Below are 23,356 nucleotides of genomic sequence, written 5' to 3'. Positions count from 1 at the left end.
CCTGCTGAGTGGGTGGTTTCAGATTTCTGTGTATTATTGCCACAAATCGTTTCTTTGATCAGTGCCTTTGCAGCTTCTGCCTTTGAGATCCTGAAAGGGATGTTACTACATTTTTATACAGTCTACCGATTTATTCCCTGTCTGATAGTGCTGACTAATCCTCCTAAAAGTCTGCATTCTAATCCATGTATGTTATCAGCTAAAATGAATGAACAGAGGATTTTCTGTTTACATAATATCAAAACTAGTCAAAACTTTCAGTCACTTAGATTTGCCTTGCAAAAGCTTTCTGTACAATCTTTCTAACAAAAATGGTGTTACACGTGGCTATTTGTTTGGTGTTTGCCTTTGCATAACCATTTACCACACAAACCATTACACATGCAGATGAATTTGCCTTCATTTAAAAATACAGTTTGCAATATCTTTGCATTACAAATATGAGGCCAAATGTTTTTGTTTCTTGTGCAAGTAAGTTCTGTAAACTGTGATTTGAAAGCAAAGAGCTTCAGTCTTTCATTGTCATGGTTTGATATTGCAGTAATGTGACTTCACTGAAACTTCCAAACACTAGTGTAGATTAGTGTGGTGGGTTGACCTCGGATGGCTGCTGGGTGCCCACCAAGCTGCTCTCTCACTCCCCCTCCTCAGCAGGACAGGGGGAGCAAATATGATGGAAAGCTTGTGGGTCGAGATAAGGACAGGGAGAACACTCACCAATTACCATCATGGGCAAAACAGGCTTGACTTAGGGAAATTAATTTATTGCCAATTAATAACAGAGTAGGATAGTAAGAGTTAAAAACAAAACTATTTTCTGCCCACCCCTCCCTTCTTCCAAGGCTCAACTTCATTCACAACTCTTCTACCTCCTCCTCCCCGAGTGCTGCAGGGGCATAGGGAATGGGGGTTGCGGTCAGTTCATAACACTTCATCTCTGCCGCTCCTTCCTCCTCACACTCTTCCCCTGCTTCAGCATGGGGTCCCTCCCATGGGAGACAGTCTTTCATTAACTGCTCCAGCATGGGTCCTGTCCACTGGGTGCAGTCCTTCAGGAGCAGACTACTCCAGCGTGGGTCCCCCATAGGTCACAGGTCCTGCCAGAAAACCTGCTCCTGTGTAGGCTCCTTTCAACAGGCCACAGTTCCTACCAGGAACTCCAGCTCCAGCTCCTGCAGGCTGGTGGTGGGTATCTGCTCTACCGTAGTCCTCCGTGGGCTGGAGGGGAACAACCTACATTACCATGGTCTTATCCTGGGCCTGCAGGGGACTTTCTGCTCCAGCACCTGGAGCACCTCCTTCTTCTCTCACCTTGGTGTCTGCAGGGCTGTTTCTTTCACATTTTCTCACTCCCCTCACACAGCTACTGTGCAGCATTTTTTACCCTTTCTTAAATAAGTTACCACAGAGGTGCCACCAGCATCGCTGATGGGCTCAGCTTTGGGCAGCGGTAGATCTGTTTTGGAGCTGGCTCTGTCCTACATGGGGGCAGCTCACGGTGTCTTCTCAGAGAAGCACACAGCTACCAAAACCTTGCCACGTATACCCAGTACAATTAGATTACTATATAGTGAGAATTGCACTTTCAGTACATGGCAAGAACTCTGTGGGTGAATTCTGCGGTCATCCTTCTTTATGTGAGTTTATCCATGTTTCCCTGTAGTCTTTCATTGCAAGACGAACTTAGAGGAGAAATTATGTTATCTGATACTCTACTATCAATCAGCCTTCTGACTGCAGAAGGTTAACTCTAGAGTACTTTCTAGTAAGGCCCTATTGCCCATCTGTGTTGCTGTGGTAAAGTTCATTAAGCTTCTTGGCCTCAGGGAGGCTAACTGCATGCCTGCAGTCTGAAGGGCACTTTTCTGGCATCCCATACATTGCCCCTTCTGTGGGTATGTCCCAAGTCGTTCTGTGTGAGCCAAGGGATCATTGCAGGGTTGTTTATATCCCATTCTTATAAGACAGAGGGAGAGAAGAGGGAATTCTTTGTGAAGGGATGTTTCAGGTTGTGGTCACAGAACAGAGCTGCAAAGTTTTAGGCATAAACCCTGGTGTGAACTGCAACACATCAGTTGTTTACAATCAGGCTTTGGGAGCCCTTTGTTGGGAAGGGAGAGAATTGGACAGTCGGGGCAGTGAGAGGTAGGCACTGGAAAGCAGAACAGATTTAGCCCTGATGTATCCATCTGGACATTTGATCTTCTCAAGCCACGGATAACTTTTTTCATGTTCTCCCGAGGAATACGGGGGAATTATTCAAGAAAGGCAGAGTAAAAGTGAGTATCTACTTCTCAGCACTCAGTACTGAATAATTACCAAAAGTAAAAATTTACGGGAACTCAAAGCTGACACTATTTCATAATATTTGGTGAGTTCTGGATAAATACCTTTATCAGTAGACAAGCCAACAGAAACATCTTCTAATTAAGGGTTTTAGTGCAGTGAAGGCTCTCCCCCACTCCAATCCTTTACTCTTAATGTCAATGTTCCATATTTTGCAAATATGTCTTTCCAGCCAGTACAGCCTGTAATAATCACTTTGGTTATTTTATTACGTGTAATGTGTTGGCTTTCATTTTTGTTCCTGTCTCCTGGCATTAGGTGGAGTGGATTTCTCCTTTGTGCCATTGCAATGCTCCTTGTGATATTTCCCATGTTTACCTTTCCGAAAAAGCTCCCTCCTCGACATAAAAAAAAGAAAAAGAAAAAGAAGATGAACTCTGATGATGTTTCAAGTGATGATGAAGTCATGAAAGAGAAAACAAATAGCAAAATACAAGCAGAGAGTGCAGTTCCTGCCTCTATGGGATTTGGAAAGAATGTTAAAGGTAAAGTTTGTTTTTGATTTTTAAATGCTTTAAATTTTGCATACGGGGTCATTGAGGATTGTATGAGTGTAATTGAAGGCAGAGTTTCGATATCCTGCATTTAATATTATGTTTTGCTATTGAGATTTTAATAGATGGTTGTCTGTTTGAAGTCTTTGAAGACTCTCTATTCCCCATATTTCTGAGTCCCTGTACATAGTGTTTTCTCCTAAATCCATAAAGCTAGTTTTGGGGGTTTTTTGCCTTGAAACCTACTGGCCTCTGCTTAGCAAAAGTAGTTCAGGGCTACTCCTGTCAAGGTTTTCTCACTAATTTAGGGAAGTGGGAAAGGGGAGTTCAGTCTTTGCTGGGCTACTTCCTAATCGTTGCAGGCAATGTCACAGCAGAGGGACTGCTTCATCCTTTAGGTGTGCCTGGAAAAGATACAGGTATTTAGACAAACTGCACCTGGATGAGTTTGCTCATGCTGGTTCTCTGTTTCTGTACATAATTTCACCTTCCAGGTCATGTTATGTCACTACAGGCACAGCAGATACACAGAAAACAAGTATACTTTTAGGAGAATGTTTCCTAGTACTTTTTTTCACAAAAATGAAAACTACTGTGTATCTAATTTTAGCGTAGTTTTTTTTTATATGTACCTGCCTAAATGTGTACCATACCTTCTACAAAATCCTATATTAATATATTAGTGGAGCCACCAATTAGAGCTTCTCATATACAAAACTTTTCGTTTTCTCTAAAGGAGAAACTTCACCACATGGAAGAGTGAAAAGCAGCACTGTATTCCACATGTCAGAAAGATACCGAGCAAGTCGAGATAACGCAGAGAAAAGTATTTTGCTATAAGCTGATAATAGCTTTCCCATTAGGTGTCATTTACCCTAGCAAAGACGGCCTGCACCAGGAATGCACTATCATTTAATTATTTTTCAAGTTTAAGTGGGCTTTGTGGAATGAGATCATACCTCAAGCTTCTCAGTTGAGGTAATTTCGTTTATAATGGGAAGGAAAAAAGGATTGCCATGTGTCTAAGTCATTTTACATTGCTGCTTCTGAGATGCAATGTACATTTTATACTTCCCGTTGAATTTCAGGGCTTCATCTTTTTATAGCACGATGGGCAGAAACTCCACTTAGGCAGTAGCCAGGAGACTGATGATTTAGGAGGTCATGTCTTCTGTTCTGTAGTAATAAATATCAGTGATGTCGTAGTCTGCCATGACAGAGGTCAGTGCCATTAAATCTGTAAAATCCGTGCAGCTTTGGTAAGGAAAGTCTCAGGGAAGAAGCTGTTTGTTTTTCTTTTCGTCTTCTGATATGATGTTGTCTTACCTGGGAAGCCTGGCAAAGTGATTCTTGTCCTGCTATAACTTGTCCTAATTTCATGTAAGTTAGTTCTCTAGGTGAATGAAAAGGAATTGAAAAGGCAGAATGGGAGAGGGCCAGGGTCCTTTTTCCTGCAATGGCTGCCAGTATAGGCTGAAGAAAGAAACCAAAATTGGCTCCGCCTGCAAACCTCCAACTTCAGTGACCTGAGATTTATTTTGGCCCATGGTAGAGCTGGGATCAGATAAAAATACAGATACATCTTTGCTTTTTTTCATGTTTCGAGATGCAAGGGCTTGGAATTCAGTGTTTTCCTATTTATGTTGCAAGTAAACAATGTGAGAGGGAGATTGCTTCTGATGCAGGTATCAAAAGTATTAAATAAAACATTAAATAGGTCACAGGAAGAAGAAAATTGGATGTAGTTTATTGGGAGAAATAGAGGTAGTGTACATAACATGAGCTAGAGGAGATTTATAATGAAGAAGCCATGGTTCAATCCCATACATGCAGATAAATCATGAACCTGAGCAGACAGAACCACTGTTTTCATTTATTACATGGATACCCTTAGGGTTTTGTGCCATGGAAATTGTATCTGCAGTCCCTTTTACTTACCGCTATAATGAAACTTACTGTGCAATTGGATAAAGGAGCAGTATAAAGAAAACCAATGTATGTATTACCTAAAATGTACTGGTGTAAGCTGAAGGGTGTTAATGAATTACACGTATTTTGTAGTCTTTGGTTTTCTTTTTAACATTTTGAGTTTTGTCCCTATGTACAGCCCGTTCTTAAATGTGGAATATTCCTGTCTGCCTTTTCACGTCTACCAGCTGTTGTATGCCCTTCCCAGTCAGTCCGTGCTGGGGATAGAGACAAGATAATAACGCTTGTCAGGGCATCAGCAAAGGTAAAAGAAACTCCTGAGGGGCTCGTGGCTGTAGGGTAAGTCCACTGAAGTGCTCCTCCATCACCAGATCTGGACTGGAGTTTCTGCACTACCCGAAGATTTTTTGAAGAGGAGGAGGAGACGGTGGTCTGTGTGCAGGGGCGCTTGGTGAGCACTGTAAATGTCAGAGAGTTCAGCAGACCATGGGCTGGAGATCCTGCCAATGACCTTGAGTGAGTTGTTCCCCCCTCGCCCTTTCTTAGGCCATCTTGAAGAGCTCAAAATAGAAAAGATTGGCATGGCCCCGTGCAGTGATGAGCAGTGTTAGCTGAAGCCTTGAGGAGCTGCTCTAAATCAAGTTAAAAAAGTAATAATCAGATCAAACTCGCTCCGAACCTCCCTACTCTTGATAGGATAGTAGGGGCTGTTCAATGATCTGGCCACCACCCAGGTACTTAAGGCATGTCCTGAAATTGCTTGAGGAATCCTGTTGAATGAGGTTGTTTAGATGGTATGTGGGTAGATAATGAAATGAAATACACAGCAAAATATTATTCTAGAATTAGTGATTAGCTTAATGCAGAATATATTTGAAGTAGTTGTGTGTGACTGAAAATGCTCATTTCCATTCTGATAAACAACCAGAAATTCTGTCTCAAATCTTGGCTCTGCCTTGTACTGCGCAAGAGCAGAAGCTGCCCCTGAGACCTGTGGAGGCAGCCTCCTTCAAAGCTGCAGACTTGGATAGTGCTATCCAGGCTTGGAGCACCAGCAGAAAGGATGTCCTTTGGCTAATATTTGCGTCACCCTTACAAGGGGCTTCGCTGATGGACTGCAAGAGGACAGTGCTGTAGACTGGTATGGTTTATTCCCCTGGTTGTATTCATTGCACTGCCTTGGGCTAGATGCACAGAACAGGGATAAGAGAAAATATATTAAGTTATGAAAAAGGAGGTGAAGTCAGAATTATGTGAGTTTTTATTGAAATTCTGTTTACAGTGCTTTAAGAGTTTTGCTTAGAGCAGTATTTACGAATATTTGTATTGCTTGCAGATTTTTCTTATGCTTTTCCCTTACCATGAATCAAGCAGTGGTCCAGCACACTAGTGAAAGAAGATGAATACTGACTAGAGAAAAAAATATTGTCAAAGACCATGAAGGGAAGAAAATTGCCAGTAGACTAGCAAGCCAGTCCAGCAACGCAGGTTTCAATTTACTGTTAGTTACATATTAGGTTATTTAAAAAAAAAAAAAAGAAAGAAAGAAGATGAGGATGTTTAAGATTTGAATTACTGCACAGAAGAGTAAACATGTTCGCAGCCATACTAAAAGATCATTTCAGTTTTAGGAATGCAATCGATAGACATTTATTTGCTCAAATGACAGAAAGAGGGAAACTGCAAGTTCTCATAAGTTTGTTTCTGATGCACACTTACAAAAACAAGAGATGTGTTTTGAAGACCCCCTAAAAATCAGAACCTGACAGGTTTAATAATGGCCTTGAAATCAAAGCTGAGGCCTATGGCTAGTCACACAAAAATGAAATGTTTTAAATGCATGATTGATTATGTAGTACAAAGGATCCTTAAAGTTTTTAGCATTCTTGCTTTTTACTAAAATTAGTGTGATTGATAGATATGAGATACTTATAGTACCTTTTTATTATAGGTTTTTAAATTCAGAAGTGTAATACAGATTCTGTCACACAGGATTTGACTATAATCATAGGAGGAAACCAGGGAAAACCTAATTCTGAATACGTATTTTTATTTGCAAATTTCTTACTATATAGCAACTTTTCCTTGTATGCCAGACAGTTGCTCTTTATAAGTCACAAAAAGCTTCAACCCTCAGCTGTTCCAGGTGGTATGTATTAGTGCAGCATGCAGGGATAATCTCTGTTTTACTTCATGCCAAAAATTACAGTAATCAGCAGAGCTGTTCCCTGAAGAATCCTTCACACGGGTGTAAGAGAACTTGTGCTTATTCCAAGACACTGAGTTTTATCTATTTATCAGTAGAAATCCGATTTGAAAATACTAATTAGTTTTGAAATTAATAATGACCTTTAGACTGAGTGCTCAGATGAGATGCAAGTAGGAGTCAACAGAAAGTACATCCGAACGCCAGAGCAAAATGTTCATTAGCTCTGCAGTTCTTTACCTAATTAGTTCTTCGGTATCTTGAGATCGAAAATTCTAAACCAGGCATTCTCCTGATTCCTTCTTACCCGGAAGACCTAAACTTTACCAGGTATTATGATATTTGGACCAGGCCTTCTAAAATAATGGATTTAGCAAAGATCTTGGACTCAGCCCTTGGCCAGGGATTTCCAGCTCATTTCTACAAAGAGCACTTAGTTCATCATCCTAATAAAACGATATTTCTCTCTGTGATGTCCAGTCTTCGGAAAGTTACTATCTTCTTATCTTCTTCCACATGTTTTCAGCACAAGTGAGCAGCTGCCACCAAATAGCTTAGTTTCCAGCAGGACCCATCTTTCTGTCTCCCGACTCTCACAGCAGCAGCAGCGCGGTCATAACCGCTTGCTCCTGTTGCCGGGGGAGAAGCACTCAATCCCGCACCCTGTCCCCGGGGAAATCCTGCTACAGCTGCCCCGCTGCAGCCCTGTGACAGCCGTTTTCTTAAACTGCATCATCTAGCCCCATGAGAAGCTTTGCAAAAGCTGGGTTAGAGCATCTTGGCTCTTGCCCTTCGGTTTCTTTTTGCATCTAAGCCCTCACCAGCTAACCCAACACAACCCAAGCCAACCCAAAAATAGACACAAAGCCAAAGCTGATGAGGTTTGAGGGCTGACATCTGATGGTATTGTAGATCTTTCTTCTTTTTTCTCTCTTTCATTTCCTTTTGAACAATGAGATGAATTTTGAACAGCTGTATTTTGAACATGCAGCATATTTGCCAATAAATACTGATACTGTTTTATCTTTGTACTCGATACTGTAAGGTAGTTTCTGAAGGTGTACAGTTGCATTACAGTTTCCGTATATTCATGTTGATATTACATGGTCTCATACTCCTGTTCTTGTTTGTTTCTGTTCTTCTATTGCAAACAGAGCCACATTTTTTTAAAAAAAGCTGTAGGTGGTAAAAAGCATTCAAATACACGAGTGCTTCTTAATATGATTTATTCATTACTTATTTCCACCAAATTTTGTATTTAACATTTAATATGTTTCTTCATAGAGGCAGCAAGAGAGCATTTGACTACATTAAAATTACAAACCCTGTACTCATAATGAATTCAGTATAAATTTTGGCGACTGGCATAAGCTAAGACTGGATGCAGTCAGACAACTTAGGTGCTAATTTACAGCCTGATAAGTTTTGACATGACAAGAGTCTAAATTCTGTTTGCTTTTATACAGATAACCTACAGGAGACAATGGAGAAAGCGAGACAGATTTTTTACTTGACAACTTTTAACATCAATAAAATTCTCACTCAGGAGTTCTTACTCAGCATGTTGTATTTCTAATGGGCACTCTTGTTGTTGAAGTCAGTGGGCTTTGATTCAAGTAGCATTCAATTTCTGTACAAAGTGAAAAGCAAATGAAAAAATCCAAACCACAGTGGTTAGATATAATACTTGAACAGAAAATCTGATCTTGGTAGATGCCCCAAGGGAAAAAAAACACATTTAAAATCAAGCCATCTAATCTGAAAAAATTAAGTCTTGAATAGAGTTATCATCATCTTGTGATGATAATTTGACATCACTACAGGGCTGAATTAAAAGTATTTAAGTGTTTCTTTTAACTACCGTGCTGAATTTCATGGGGTTTTGATATTTGATTTGAGGATAATTGCAACATCTATGAATACTTCTTCAATTTAAGTTAATGATGTGCTCTCATTTTTAATTGATTGTTTTCTCCCTTCTGAGAGTATTAAATGAGTTATATGTAAGGTATGTTGAGATTCATTGACATCATTGACATCATTTTTTCAGTATGCTTTGTCTTCATCTATTGTAAATACTTTTAAATCATGTAGAAAAATGTTTAATTAAAAATCTTTTGGTTCCCTTTTAAAATTGTGGTGTTATTATCCCAGCTTTCCAAGCATGGTCCTTGAAGCAGCGAGTTACAGGGGGAGTATGTGATCTGTTTTCCTCCTGTGGAGTGCAAAACTCAGTACTGTCGGATCAGCAGTGTGATATGTGTTATCTTGTAGAAAATTTCAAAATAAGACATCAGAATAATTCCAAAATCTCTTTATTGCTGTTTTTCTTTCCTTCATAGTGTTACTGTGTAGACTCTGTTTATTGAGACGGTTTTGTTAAAACAGACCTCAGTTGTGTTTGTGAAAAGTGGGACTGCAGCCCTGGGGTGATGCAGTGAGACAGAGTAAGAGCAGACAGCGAAGATTGTAATCCCAAATATGCACTCTTCCTTCCGCTTAGCAAATACAGCCAGATGCTAGCAAGCCATTATTGCCAGTCCATCTCAAAGAAAATCAGTTTGTTTTGTTTCAGTTTGCTTTTGTTTCTCGCTCATTATTTATAACATTCATTTGTAATTTTTGTCATTTTATAGAGCTTCCAAGAGCAGCTGTCAGGATCTTAAGCAACATGACATTCCTTTTTGTGAGTTTGTCATACACAGCTGAGAGTGCCATTGTCACAGCTTTTATTACCTTCATTCCCAAGTTCATCGAGTCACAGTTTGGCATCCCAGCTTCCAATGCCAGCATCTACACTGGTAAGGCGTTGCCACGTAGTGTAATGTTGAAAGAGTTGGCGTTCTTTGACTAATGAAATGAATCAATGTAGGAATGAACCAAAAACGCGCTTGTTAGAGCAGGTGATTGGCTCCAGCTTTGTGTATTTGGTTAGATATTCAGGCTGTTCTTTGATGTTTGCTATATGTGTTTAGTAAAACGTGAACCCATTTATATTGTTAAAGGGCTGTTTTTTTTAACCTAAGCCTAGACAGACATTCTCTAATGTGTTAATGGTCTTCAGGGAGGAAAAATGCAACAAAAACAAGCTAGAAAACCCACAGGCATTACTGTAGTTTGTGTGCCTTAAAAGATCTTTTAAAGCCGTTCTTATTTTATGTGAATTTTACTTTGTCTTTGGTCTTTAAAATATCCTAATCTTTCTTTTTCCCCAGTGACGAGTTGTTTATCTGTCCCATCCTTCAGTTCTCTCTACCCTCCAGGCTGGTGGTTTTCTCCTTATTTACTTATTAACATCGAGCGCATAATGATCTAGTCTAGACAGGAGAGCTCCCCAAATCCTCTCCCACCTGTCATTTCAGGTCTGAGACCCCTCTTTTGCAGGTGTGGCACTTCCCCTGCTGCCGCAGCAATGTACAGCCAAGTCCAACTTCTAACAGAGCTACAACCACAAAATTTTAAGCTTCGTACAGCTCTGCGGGAGGGAGAGATGGGAACTTCCCTAGGGAAAGGGACCAAAATGTGGTGTGGAATTGGGGCCCATGTCATGCAGATCATCTCTCTTCTTTCCTAGCTGCATCAAAGACACTTGTCTTTATAAGCATTTTTTTGACTTCTCCATAGTGCTTCCCATATAGAAGAGCTGCTAATTGCTAGGCAATTCTTTGCTCTCCCATACTTCCAGATATTTCGCCTGAGAAAGAGTGATGGAGTGGAGAGTGAGTTGTGGGAACGGGGGTGAAGTATGGGGTGAAGCTGCCCAGGGGCATCAGTCAAGGAAAGGACAAAAAGTAGTGGAAGAAAGAGAGAAAAAGACACAGACACCTCACAAGGGTATCATTTGTCACCTGCAGTGGCTGGAAAAAAACCGAGGAGTCTTTCTAGAGTGTGGAGGGGAAACATCAGAGGGGAAACATCACCGTGTGGTGACTTCTGTTTGAGATTTTGCTGGGATGAGATTTTCTTCAGGGCATGAAAACCCTATGTTCTGTATGTAAGGAGGAAACATTGACTGATGGGACCGTGATTTTATAGGAGTTTTGCTGTAATGAGTCTTGATGGGATTGCTGCTCCATAACTCGCTTTGTTCTCAGGATAAACCAGAGACATTCTTTCCGGACAAAATATTCAATAGCCAGTACATTAAAAGAGGAAAAAATGACATGACCCTATCCAGGGTGTGAAGCTATTAACATCTGTTGTTTTCCCTGTTATAAATTGCTTGATAGAGGCTATTATAATGAACCAGAAGAAGAAGATGAAATAGCTCAAGCTGGATGTGCAACATGGACAAGTGAGCACTGCTTCCACAACCCCAACTCCTAAACTTAGCATTAATGTCAACAGTTGTTAATAATTTTATAAATTCTTTTTGTAGGAAAAATGGGAAAAGGAAACTTGAGGATTCTGTATTAGATTGCTACTGGCTAATCTAGTCAAAGCCATATCCAGTTTACAAACTTCTGGTTAGCAAAAGGAGGACTTACGTTATCTGTATTACTACATCTATAGTTCATATGTAGATCACCAGCTGAGTACATGTGCTTGCTGAATTTCTTTAAGTTACTGATGTAAATTTTTTATTGGTCATTTTCCATCTCAATTTGTAAGCAGGAATTCTTTAATTAAGTCTCAATTTGTTTCTATTTTTAAACAAACCTGGCGTTAATCATCAGCAAAAATGTCATGTGCCAAATTTCATGTCTTGAACTTGTGCAGCTTTTGCTGCAGTCTTGTCTTGTTTGGAGTTCTATTTTCTGTGTGTAGAGCAGGTGGCATTCAGCCTCCAGGCCTTCTCAAGTCCAAAAAAAAAAGAATTTTGACTTTTGGTTTACAGATAGATCTTAGACAAATCCAGGTTTAAATTTCAAGTGGTTTGCTAGCAGATTTACTTGTAAAAAAGAGAGTCACAATTCAAATAATTTGTAATTGGAAGAACTGCACACCATATATTATAAAGCACTGCTCTGGTAACTTCTGCTAAAACGGTTATAAACACATTGGATCTACCTTTAGTTCTAGAAAAGATGTAACATGTATCTCAGACAGAATTGGTTTGAAGATCTCCACGGTATTCCCTTTGGAAGTGTAGGCCGCCTAGCAGATACTGCAGTTTTTTGTTCCCAGACTATTAGTAGCTGTTAAGATCATGTTTTGCCGCTGTGGAAAGCCTCAAGTGCCGCAGCATCCTGACAACAGCAAAAAGGACAAAGCTTGAAAATTGCTGACTGAAAGCTGATATTGCCTCAGAGCACTGTACCCAGGAGTTTCTTTGGCACACGCACAATTCCTGTAAGCCAAACTGTCATAAAATGAAGGAAAGTGCAGCACAAGAGCTTAGTATCAGATCTTAAGCTTTATTCCTCTAAATGCCTTTGAAAAAGAAGAATGCATGTCCTGATCAGATGTACATGCTTGGCTTTGCCCTGGAAGCTCGTCTGGAAGTGCACTGTAGTAGCTGCATTTCTTTGACAGTACATCACTTCTGATTTCACATCCCCTGCGGAAAGAGAGGGGCATAAGGATGAAGAGTTTGTACTTAGGGCAAAAGAAACGGTCAGGCTTCCTGACACATAGGAGGGAATGAGTGCTTCTCTCTGCTGCCTTCACCACAAACAGCGAAATCTGCTCCTGCCCTTCCAGTTTCTCCCAGAGGGAGAGTTTTTCCATCCCCAGCTCCACTTTGCATGGAGGAATTTGTCTTTATAGTTCTTCTGTGTAGGCTTTCCTTTACCTTTCCATCCTTTTGAATGAGAGCGAGCCTTGGTGGGCAATTTGTTCATGTTCTTCTCATTTTTAATGGTCTGATCTTCATGATGTGGCAGAGGATGGATGAAAACAGCAGCGCAGTGTAACTCACTAATGGAAGAACCACTAACTTAATGCCTCACAAAATATTTACATGCTTAGTTTTGACAAAGTACTAGACATAGACACACAGATTCTCAGTTCTAGTGAAAGGCTTTTCCAATATCCGTGCCCTCAAGAGGACAAGAAATAAAAGGTAAATTCAGGTCCAAAAGAGGTTAAGAACTCAAAGCTAAGCTATAAGGTGGAAGGAAGAAGAATAAAATACTGAGGTTAATTTATCGGCGGTAAGCCCTTCCCTTGAGCTAGATCCTTAGTTCATGTAATTGATGAAGCCACGGATTTGGTCCATGGAATTTGGTTCACCTGACAGGGGTGTTTTAGAAGGCATTGCAAGTGATCCCAGTCTGCCTTTGGCATGGATGTGGGCTTCTCTGACACAGATTTCGTAGAGCAGGGCATGCCTGGTGGACTCAGATGGCTGAATTACCATTTTCATGCAGAGAGAACATTTTCAGTGCAAATGAAAGGATTTGCATTATTTCTTTCCCTCGTTCATATTCAGTCATTGAAAGTGAGAGATATAACAGCTCGAGAGAGATAACAGCTTTGAACTTTGTGAAAATCATCTAATTCTCGTAGAAGGACTTATACATTTAAATTCTGCTCTTATGAGAAAGACTGGTTTTGAGTCTGTGAAGCGTTATTATTACAAATCTTCCTTATGAAATGACATTTTATTTTATAATGCCGTTGGTGATGGCAGTATAATTATGGTGGCAACTATTTTTACCTCTTATTCTTACTTTCACAATCTCAACATTTTGATAAATATGATGTCCCCTTCGCCTTTACACAAATTAGCAGAGAATAAAAATGCTTTGCAATAATATTAAAGAAATTTGCAAGCGATAGTCTTACTGGCTTCTTTAAAAAGAAGGCCAACATCTTTAAGAATTTGGATTATAAAGTTTAGTTCCCTCTCCCTAGATGCAGCTGCCAAAAGTTTTTCAAATTCCATATTTATGTGGAATGCATCTTTATGAGCAAAGACCTTATTCAAAGACCTTCTCACATGTCAGTGAGAAGCAAAAGCCAAGGGAAGCTAAGAAGTGCAAGACATTCACTGACAACACCAGCTCAGGCCCTGGGAAGTGAGGACAGCCCAGTGACATGTTGCTGAACTGCCATCTTATAACTGCAGCAACAGAGCGACAGAAATTTCATAGGCGTGTCTTTTGGGTCTTAAACTTACCCTGATACTGCTTCTAGTATCTTAATTTCTTTAATCGTGTTTGATCAGTTTACACTCCACATGGCGGTGCTGAGATGAATGGGGCTGCCGATGTGCTATTCAGTGCTATTCAGCTTGAGTAAAGTATCCAGAAGGCAGAATTTGCAGCCAGGCTCACGCGTGCGCTCCCAAGTGGGACGGCTTCTGGGGTCCTGCCTGCACTTGTGCTTCACTGGGATTAATCATGAGAGTAGGAAGAGGAAGGTTTGTGTCCAAATCTGCATTTCTTCAAATTTTCAGTAATTAAACTGGAGCAATGTGTATCCCTTCTCCCCATTCTAAAATAAATACAAAGCAATGTTTCTGCTTGTAAGTACAATAGTTCTCTTATAGTGCTTTGGCTGCTGGTAATATCATAAGGAGGCTTTTATTAATTCTTTGACAACACTCCAGAGCTTTGAAAAGTCTGACTCACTTTGCTAGCGGAGAATCAGACAATGGAGATCTTAGTGCAGCATTTGTAGTCATCTAATTAGGGAATGAAGCCAATATTCATGTTTTATACCATTTCTATAGGTCCTGTTTTAATGTTGCTCAATTTTCTTCCCGGCAGGTGTGATTATTGTCCCAAGTGCTGGTGTTGGTATTGTCCTAGGCGGCTACATTATAAAAAAACTGAAACTCGGTGCGAGAGAGTCTGCAAAGTTGGCTATGATCTGCAGTGGTGTGTCTCTGCTCTGCTTTTCAACTCTCTTCATTGTTGGATGTGAAAGCATTAATCTAGGGGGAATAAATATACCTTACACGACTGGGTAAGTATCTTGGAATTATCTGTGGCAAAACCAGCTTTTTCCAATTTCTGATAAAGAAATGTAAAAAATGCTGACGGCTGATGTATTTAAGAAGCCACATGTTCAAATAAGAATTCGGTGAGTATTGTGATATAAACACATGGTGTTACTATGTGGCCCTTCGGTTTTACACCTAATTTATAATGGAGCTTATGTAATCACTCACCTTTCTGAGGGATGGGAAAATGCATTAGAATGGACTTCAGTGATTTTTACAGGAAAATAAGAATAATGTCCTCTGTAGATTGCTCAGAGTTTAGTTGGTGTTTCAAAATGTTTCCTTTCGTGCTCATGAAAATTGTGAAAATACTAAAGGGATTACAAAGATTATTTCTGAATAGGTTTGTTTATTATCAACATAATAGTGTCTAAGGTCCACAGTCCCTATTTGAGAAGAATCACTTGGGCATGTGCCATCGACATTAGTGGTGTGCGCTGCTTCTGAACCCCTTACTAGCTGTATGAATGCCCTCCAGCGCTTGCTGGATCATCATCAAGACAGGGACTAGATCATAACCCTTAAAGGTATATTGAGAGTGAAGAAGGCTGTCATGAAAAAGAAGGTGTGGATGTAGGAAGGTGTTGGGAGGGAGGGATTTAGGCTGTGACATTAAGAAATGCATGGAACGGCATTTTAAAAAAACGAGGGATATTTGGAAGGAAGGCAGTGTGGTAAAAGTTGTGAGAAGGTGTTTCACTGGAAGGTAATTCCTCAGAAGCCTGGTCATGAGCTTTTATTTTCTTTCTTATTTTGAGGCTTGGAAGACAGTGTAGAAGAAGTGCAGAGCAGGAAAAGAGATGATCAAATGGGGAAAAAAAGAACTACAGTGGGGCAGTGAGCAAGCCAAGTGAAAATCAAAGAGGAAAAATGGGAAGCAAGGGAGGAAGAAAATAGGGACAGAGAATATTTTGCATTGCGTTTTGCTGGGTGTTACTACATTGCTGTCAAACCCTAATCCTAGAGCAAGGAAACCCAGCAACTGAAAGTCATGAGCTGATGGAAAGCTGGTTTACTCCTTTGTATTCTTAATACCTAGAGTTAATGCTTGGTGCTGAGTGGCTGACTGTAGAGGGGAGTAGCTTGGTGATATATCCTCGTCTGAGCATAGTGGGCTGAAGAAGGAGAGAATGGGGGTGGGAAACGCTTGATTGTCCACATTCTATTAATGTTTGTGACAGCCAGTGGGCGTAGATGAAGAAATTAAAATTATTAGGAATTAAAACATGAATTTCAGAAAGCAATTAATTGAACTGTGTGGCAAGTCAGAATGTCCTGCCTGGCTGATGAGAAGGCTATAGTTTTCTGTTTGTGAAAAAGTGCTATTTAATTTAAATCTCTTTCTAAATTGAAGACAAAGCAAACTATTGCTATGTAACACATAACCTTCACACTGGAACTGTAAGAGTACCTAATTTTTCTTTTGCAGTAAGTAATAACATTTGCAGTAAATACATAGCATGAATTGAAATAGGCATTTATTCACAGCTGTTCTGAAAGTCTGCAGTAGCATTACTTCTTCACCACCTTCATCTAATTGTTCGTATTGAGAAAAGAGGTAAGAGATGGTAATGGCAAAATTCTTGAAAGTGTTGAGGTATATCAACTCTTTGAAATCAGTATAAAAATCAGCATGCATAGACTGTAATGTCATCAGAAATTGAGAATTACCAGCATGTTATAAAGCATGGTTCAGGAGTTTGCAGCCCCAGCCCTATATGATTTTTTTAATGCAGAGGTCAAATCCAAATTTATCATCAAAATGATAATAAAGAAGCAGCACTACACATAAATTAATCTTGAATGTCTGACATGATAAACATTCTCTTAATCCTCATGGTCAATCGTTTGATAGTTTCAAATCATTTACTTGGTAGGCAACTCTTTAACTCAGACATCAAAGAATGTTATTGTTCATGTAACAAAAAAGCATGCTTTCATTTTGAGGTTTAATAAAACACATACTTCATTCTCTAGTTCCAATGCAGTGCAGCGTATGAACATCAAAGCCAGTTCAACAGGCTAGATTGGATAGGAGAAGCAGTACAGCTACTTGATTCGGGGTAAATGTCTTGCATGATGCTCTACCTTAACACGGCTCTGCCGGGTCTGATGTCTGAGCTACTTGCGCTGGCAGCAGCCCAGAGATCTCAGCTGCATTGGGCAGTGTAGACACGCCCTGCAGGAGAATCTTCTCTGGACAAACATGTTCAGTTCTACTGTTCTTTTCTTTGACTTTTAAAAAGTAGGTTTTTTTCTTTGATGAACTGAGCAACAAACCAGTACGGAGGAGAAGGATAAACTGGGTTTTAGTTAACATAGAAGTACGTGCATACCAGTACTCAGCAAAGCAGGCAATGATATTTCATAATTCAGTATGTTTCATAACTCTGTATTTTTCTAACTGTACCAGCTGTGAGGAATTGGATGGGACCTGGAGGCATGCACAGATTAGAATATATTTTGCAAGGATTTTCTGCTGGTTTATGTTGGGCACAAGCAGTTTTGCCGTTGTTGTGTGTCATCAGCAGTTCTGTTATCAGGAGGGTCAAGGGCACCTCTGTATTATACATCTCAGCATTTTAGAACCCGTTGTTTCGTGCCCCAGCCTTGTCTCTGAAGGCATGTTTGATATTTGAACGCAGTGTAAGGAGCCTTATGTCAAACCACGATACGGCATCCCTTCTCTTGCACCGTAACCAGCATCCGAATGGGAAGTCCTGAATCAGTGAATTGTCTCCTTGTCCAGACAGCTTTTGAAGATCTCCAAGGAGGGAGACTCCACAGCCTCTCTGGGCAACTTGTGCCAGTGCTTGGTCACCTTCACAGTGAAAAAGTGTTTCCTGACGTTCAGAGGGAACCTCCTGTGTTTCAGTGTGTGCCCATTGCCTCTGGTTCTGTCACTGGGCACCTCTGAAAAGAGCCTGGCTCTGTCCTCTTTGCACCTTCCCCTTCAGGTATTTATAGACATTGATGAGATCCCCTGAGCCTTCTCATCTCTGGGCTGAACAGTCCCAGCTCTCTCAGCCTTTCCTCATGGGACAGATGCTCCAGGCCCTTCGCTGGATTCTCTCCAGTACATCCATGTCTCTCTTTTACTGGGGAGCCCAGAACTGGACCCAGCACCACAGGTGTGGCGTCACCAGCGCTGAATAAAGGGGAAATAGCAGTGACCAGCTGCTTTGGTTGTTTGTGGACCTGTCTTTTCCATATTTTGTGGTATAAGGCAACTAAAACAGGCTCCATGGGGAGCTTACTCATAGTGACAGATTCATGGACTAGTTCAGTTCCATCTCTCACGTTTCTGGTACGTAATGAATCAAAACAGACCCTTTTTGATTGTTTTCTGTTGTTTTGGTGCAATTAAGGTTTAGTTAAAGCATGCAATTGACTTACTGAGGCACTTCACGTAAAAAAAAAAAAAATTCTCTCCTTTCTCTTGTACCACCAGTTTGGGTTTCTGTTATTCTTGTATCTCTTTCAGTCCAATGAGCCAGTTGGATCCCTTAACTTGAAAGCAGTGACTAATTGGATCAGAACAATAACAACAAAGAAGGAATCCAGCTAACACAGTGAGAGGGTCCCTTGTTTAACAGCTACACAAAAATTGCATCATTGCTGCGATTCCAGCTGCTTGCCAACAAGGAGACTGCAGATTTCTGCCATCCAGAATGTCCTTCAATACCAGATCGAAAATATTGCTATTAAATTAAGATAATTCATTTTATCATATAGCCCCATATTAAGATCATAGAAATTATGTGGTGAGGGGTTATCTCCTTTCCTTTGTATTTCCTTGGTCCTGAAGGTTACTACAGCAATCTAAATAAATATGAATAAAATCATGTGCAAACCAGTTGTTTGTTTAGAAGTTATCAAAATACAGTCAGGCACTGCTTCTTTTTTAAACTGCATTTCATTTAGATTGTAGCCTCGTGGGAAGAGGGCCCACTTTTTTTTTCCAATATGTGTGCATTGACTGCCAGCACAATGAGGTTTCAGTCCAAGCCTGGGTACCTGAAATAACAGGTCACAGCTCTAAAAACTCCAGGCAATAAATCTTGCCTTATACTTTCTCTTCTCTTACTTTACTCCTATGCCACAAGCCTTCCACAGAGTAATAGTTGGAGAGGAGAACAGGATTTAGAAAAAAAAATGTTAGGAACTAGAGTCCCTTTTATCGTTAGTCACATCTAATAAAGGTCTCCGCTTTATTAGCTTTACCAGCATCATGTCATGGAAACACAGAACAGTCTCCCCAAGAAGTGAACAAATGCAATTTGTCAGATGGGATTCTGGGTTTTGTCCCAGCACACATGTTTAGCAGACTTCCAGTTGAATCTTATTAATGAAAGGAGCGGCGTCATTGTAATTGAAAGAATAGTTCAGGAAACGCTGTCGTTTGGGGCTGGTTTCTGTTAGTGTGCTCGTGCATGACGGGTGTCCTTGGCAGCGCAGGTGAAGCAGCGCTGCAAGTTGACAGCGTCTGCACCCGCTGGAACAAGCGGGGCAGCTGTTTCTCAGATATCCCGTGTGTCTACAGCAGTGAGTGCATTGAAACTAAGCTGCTTTTCCCACAGGCCAGCTCATGAGCAGGACTTACTAGCTTTGGTGCAATTTCCATAAGAGCCTGCTCTTTCTGACTGATGCAGGTAAATCTGCGATGTGCTGTGCAGTAATTCAGGGATCAATGTTTTGTTTTCCTTTGTGGAGAGTAGGCAGCCTCCCAGTGTCAGAAGACAGGATTAGTAGAGTACTTTGGTTCAGCTTATTGCTGGAAAAATACATACCTTCAAGAAAAAATGATTCCTTCCTGGGAGAAGTGTTCATAGAAATCTGTTATAATATGTACTATATGGTAGATCACATGTGATGAAAATGTGGTTACATAGATATGTTTCAGCAGAGATTTCATGTCCCCAGCATCTGAATTCCTTCATCCTTCATTAGTTTCCCATCATTGAAAGAGGAGTGAACAATGAGTGAAGAGTGAAGGTGATAAAGATGAAAGCATGAACCTCTTACAACTGTCTGAGGATGAACTTTTGGAAACAGAGTTAATAGAGGATTTCGTGTATCACATGTTCTCAGGATGAAAAAACTATCTCTTTGCTTGCAAGGCATTTGCTGTAAACAACAAAAAAAATCCCCCGAAATAAACCTTACAGTGATTTACTGAGGTACAAAAGGTGATGAAAGCTGGAGAGAAGCAGCTTGCAGTAGCTTGTTACTAATCTGAGCATATTTGCTTTGCGTATCTGTAAACTTAAGGCTTCTTCCGGGGCAAACAATAAAATGCCCCTGAGATTAAATTATCACAGTGGTCTCAGTTCAGTTTCCAGTTTCATGCTTCTCATTTCTTGCATGCCTGATTTCATTCACCTTTATTTTTAAGCTGATTTCCTAATCTCTGTGTCATGGTAATGTTCAGCAATGCAGCTGAAGCAAGTTAGCTACGTAAGCGGAGCGAGCCAGGGAGCAGGCTGTCCTGCCTGTGGAACAACATGACCCATCTGCTGCTGAGAAGGGTTTTGCGTGATGGAGGGATAAGGGGTCAGAAGAATGCATTTCACAGGGTGGGAGAGGTTGGAGCGGGGAACCAGCAGCCTGGGCTGTCCCCAGACCTGTCCGTGAGCAGGGTGGCAGAGCCCTGCTGGCAGCCGGGACGTGGGCATGAGGGGCTCCCAGGGAGGCTGGGGAGCCACTGCTTACCCCAAATATTCAGGCATCTGGGACATCCAGCTCAGCAGGCTGCTGAGGAGCTTGCGAACTCCAAAAATGCTGCCTCTCTTGTTGGTGTGAAAAACTTCTGTCACTGTGCTGCTGAAATCAGTGTGTTCCCGCGGAATGCTTTGATGATTTGGTGTTTTCCATCAGCGAAAAGGTTCTGTTGAGAGATTACTGGAAAAGTCTGCCTGTTGCTATATGATGTGTTGCTGCATATTGCTTTCTGGAATCCAGCATGATATAATAAGCCAAGTTTCAGCTGATAGCTGAGAAGGCGACAGAACCAGTATCAGTCCAGGATATTTAATTTCTTGTTCAAGCTGCAACTTGTGTCTAAACCTTGCCTTGTTTGTTTATGGCGCAAGAAAGAAAACACTCAGAAAGGCTTTGGTTAACATCCAATTAGACCATAAAGTATAAAGTAGCTCCAAGAGCTAAATTTGTGAACCTGATTTGTGTGATCAGTAGACAGGCAATAAATATTTAAGAGTGACTTAGTAACATTTGATCAGCTGCAAAAGTGCCCAGCTGGAAGGACAACCATATTCAGCAAAAGCAAATAGTGGTGTATAAATACATTAAAAATGAGTCAAGTGGAAGCCACTAAGCAGCAGTCGTACTGCTTAGTGTCACTAATGACAGAAGGTGAGGTGATGGACAACACAGGTGACAGTCGCTGTGTGTAGAGTGGCTCCTGAGCCGAGTCTCTGATCTACCTGGGTGTAGAAGATGGGAGCAGAAGAACATCCCTTGTGATCTGTGGGGTAGCTGGGATGCGGTAAGTTTGATGCTAGCTGTTTACCTTTACAGCGGTCCTGCCCACACATTACAGAAGTGAAGGCAAGCAAACAGCAGCCCTCGTGAGGCTCTGCAACCCCGACAGTCTGTGAGCATGTGTGCGGGATCTCAGGGATGCAGCCACAAACCCAATCCAGATTCCTGTTCAGCTCCTGCCTGGCTGAGGAGGTGCTAAAATTCCCTGGATATCTACTGATCTGCTTACAGCAGAGGTACTTGAGCTGGTTTTAAACAGCAGTGGCCTCTCTGTGGCACCATTGAGCAATACTGAGAGCAGGGAGAAGGAGGAAGCACAGATAATTCAATATTATGCTGCAGTGCCCGGTGTGGAGAGGTTGTGCCTACCAACATAATTCCCAAGGCAAGATTTTTGCTTACGGCACAGGTGCATATACTCATGCTGCAACAGAGCTCAGTACTTAGCTCTATCCAGTTTTGCAGATTCTGCAGGGGTCAAACTGGGATTTGTTTTCAGAAATTCAGGTTTTCTGGACTGGACTGCACATGGACCACAGGCGGAGACAGGATAGTGCCTGCAGCTCCACTTACAACTCAGGTGTGAGAAGGCAAAGGGCACAGTCTCCTCCTGCAGTTGGGGATTTTCATACATATATTCTAGTCTCTGGAAAAGGCCTTTAAATTTCATTCCTGCAATCTCTCCTCTTTATCGCATTCATCCGTTTATGGAATACTTTAATATTCTTTGGAAGCTGGGTTTTCGTATCTAATCAGTGGACTACTGGATAAATGGTGCAATGGAGGACACTTTTTGCTTCCATTTGTGAAAAAAATGTCAGCTGGTTTAAAAGTATCAGGCAGTAAGAGGAAGTCTTGTGTCACAGAGCTAGGCAGATCCAACCTCTTGGGAGAGGATCCAGAAGGTATGCCCCTCTGTGGATCAAGGCCAGAGTGACTGTAGCCATGAGCCACAGCATCCTGTAGTCTGTGAAACACTGGTGAAAGGTGGCACATGGAGTATTCAAAGTAACCTTTCAAAATAAGCTAATGACACACCAAAGGGTTCTGGTACCACTGTAATAAAACCCACGAGAAAAAAAATTCTGCAAAACTGCGTTCTCAAAGCACCGCCTTTTTTTACTGTTCAGCTACCATGCACTCTAGCCATGAAGAGTCCCAAAACCATGCAGGTGACAGACCTGGCCCTGTCTTCTGAGCTAAACTAGATCTCTGCCATTGTGACCACTGTGGAGAAGGTAGAAGGAGTGCACTGACTGAAGAAGGACTTTAGGACATGTTTGAAATATGTGATTTCTTTCCAAAACCCAGAATAAGCATATTTTGGACTCTTCAGTCTCAGAGATTAGTATACTTACCTATTCTCAAGGACTACTAAAGTGAAATAAGCTATTTTGCTTATTTTGGCCAGAGTTCTCCAAGTGACCAAGCATAGACTCTTGTGTAGTTTTGGAAGATCCTATGCTAGGGAGCCAGGTGGTGCAGGTGTTTAAGCTGCTGTGACTCAAAGATGGGAAGGAAGGATTTGAAATATGTCCAAATCCACAAGGGATGTATGTGTGTTTCCCGCTGATACCCACTTCATTAGCATTGGCCACTATGTTTAACAGTTATTGTGGAGAAGATAAGAACCGCCTGATAGTGTGTTTTTGCTAGGAAGTCAGGAAATTGGTTGCTACAAAAGTTGCTGACCTTATGCGTGGTAGCCTCTACACAGCTATTTAGAGAGAATCTGACTCTGAACCTCTGATGTCCCCAAGAGCACCATAACCACTCCACAAATGGATGGGGGATATAAGGGAAGAGAAAGGGGAAAAAATGAGGAATGTATAGAGATGCAGAAGAAGAAAAAAGAGTACTCAAGAGAGGAACCTAACTTTAAAACCTTCTGAAAGGAGATCTCCCTAGGAAGAAATGGCTTCAGTCCTGGTCCCTGTTCCAGGTTTTGCCGTAGATACGGCAGTAAAGAGTTATTGATGAGGAGACGTG

General features: G+C 41.1%; 1 protein-coding gene across 1 annotated transcript in view; it reads left to right on the top strand.

The window, feature by feature from the left end:
* SLCO5A1 (solute carrier organic anion transporter family, member 5A1) overlaps positions 1-23,356 on the top strand; it is a gene marked incomplete at its 5' end in the record, with an annotated part of 73,799 nt that overhangs the window by 37,757 nt on the left and 12,686 nt on the right. Inside the window, 3 exons of the mRNA XM_009576965.1 lie at positions 2,605-2,831; positions 9,612-9,776; positions 14,631-14,829. Of these exons, the coding sequence (XP_009575260.1) occupies positions 2,605-2,831; positions 9,612-9,776; positions 14,631-14,829 (591 nt within the window). The remainder of the gene's footprint in view (positions 1-2,604; positions 2,832-9,611; positions 9,777-14,630; positions 14,830-23,356) is intronic.

Source organism: Fulmarus glacialis, unplaced genomic scaffold (genome assembly GCF_000690835.1).
Source record: "Fulmarus glacialis isolate BGI_N327 unplaced genomic scaffold, ASM69083v1 scaffold6194, whole genome shotgun sequence".
NCBI classification, from domain to species: domain Eukaryota; kingdom Metazoa; phylum Chordata; class Aves; order Procellariiformes; family Procellariidae; genus Fulmarus; species Fulmarus glacialis.
Note: the sequence above shows the minus strand (reverse complement) of the source record. Positions and strands in the feature narration are given on the sequence as shown.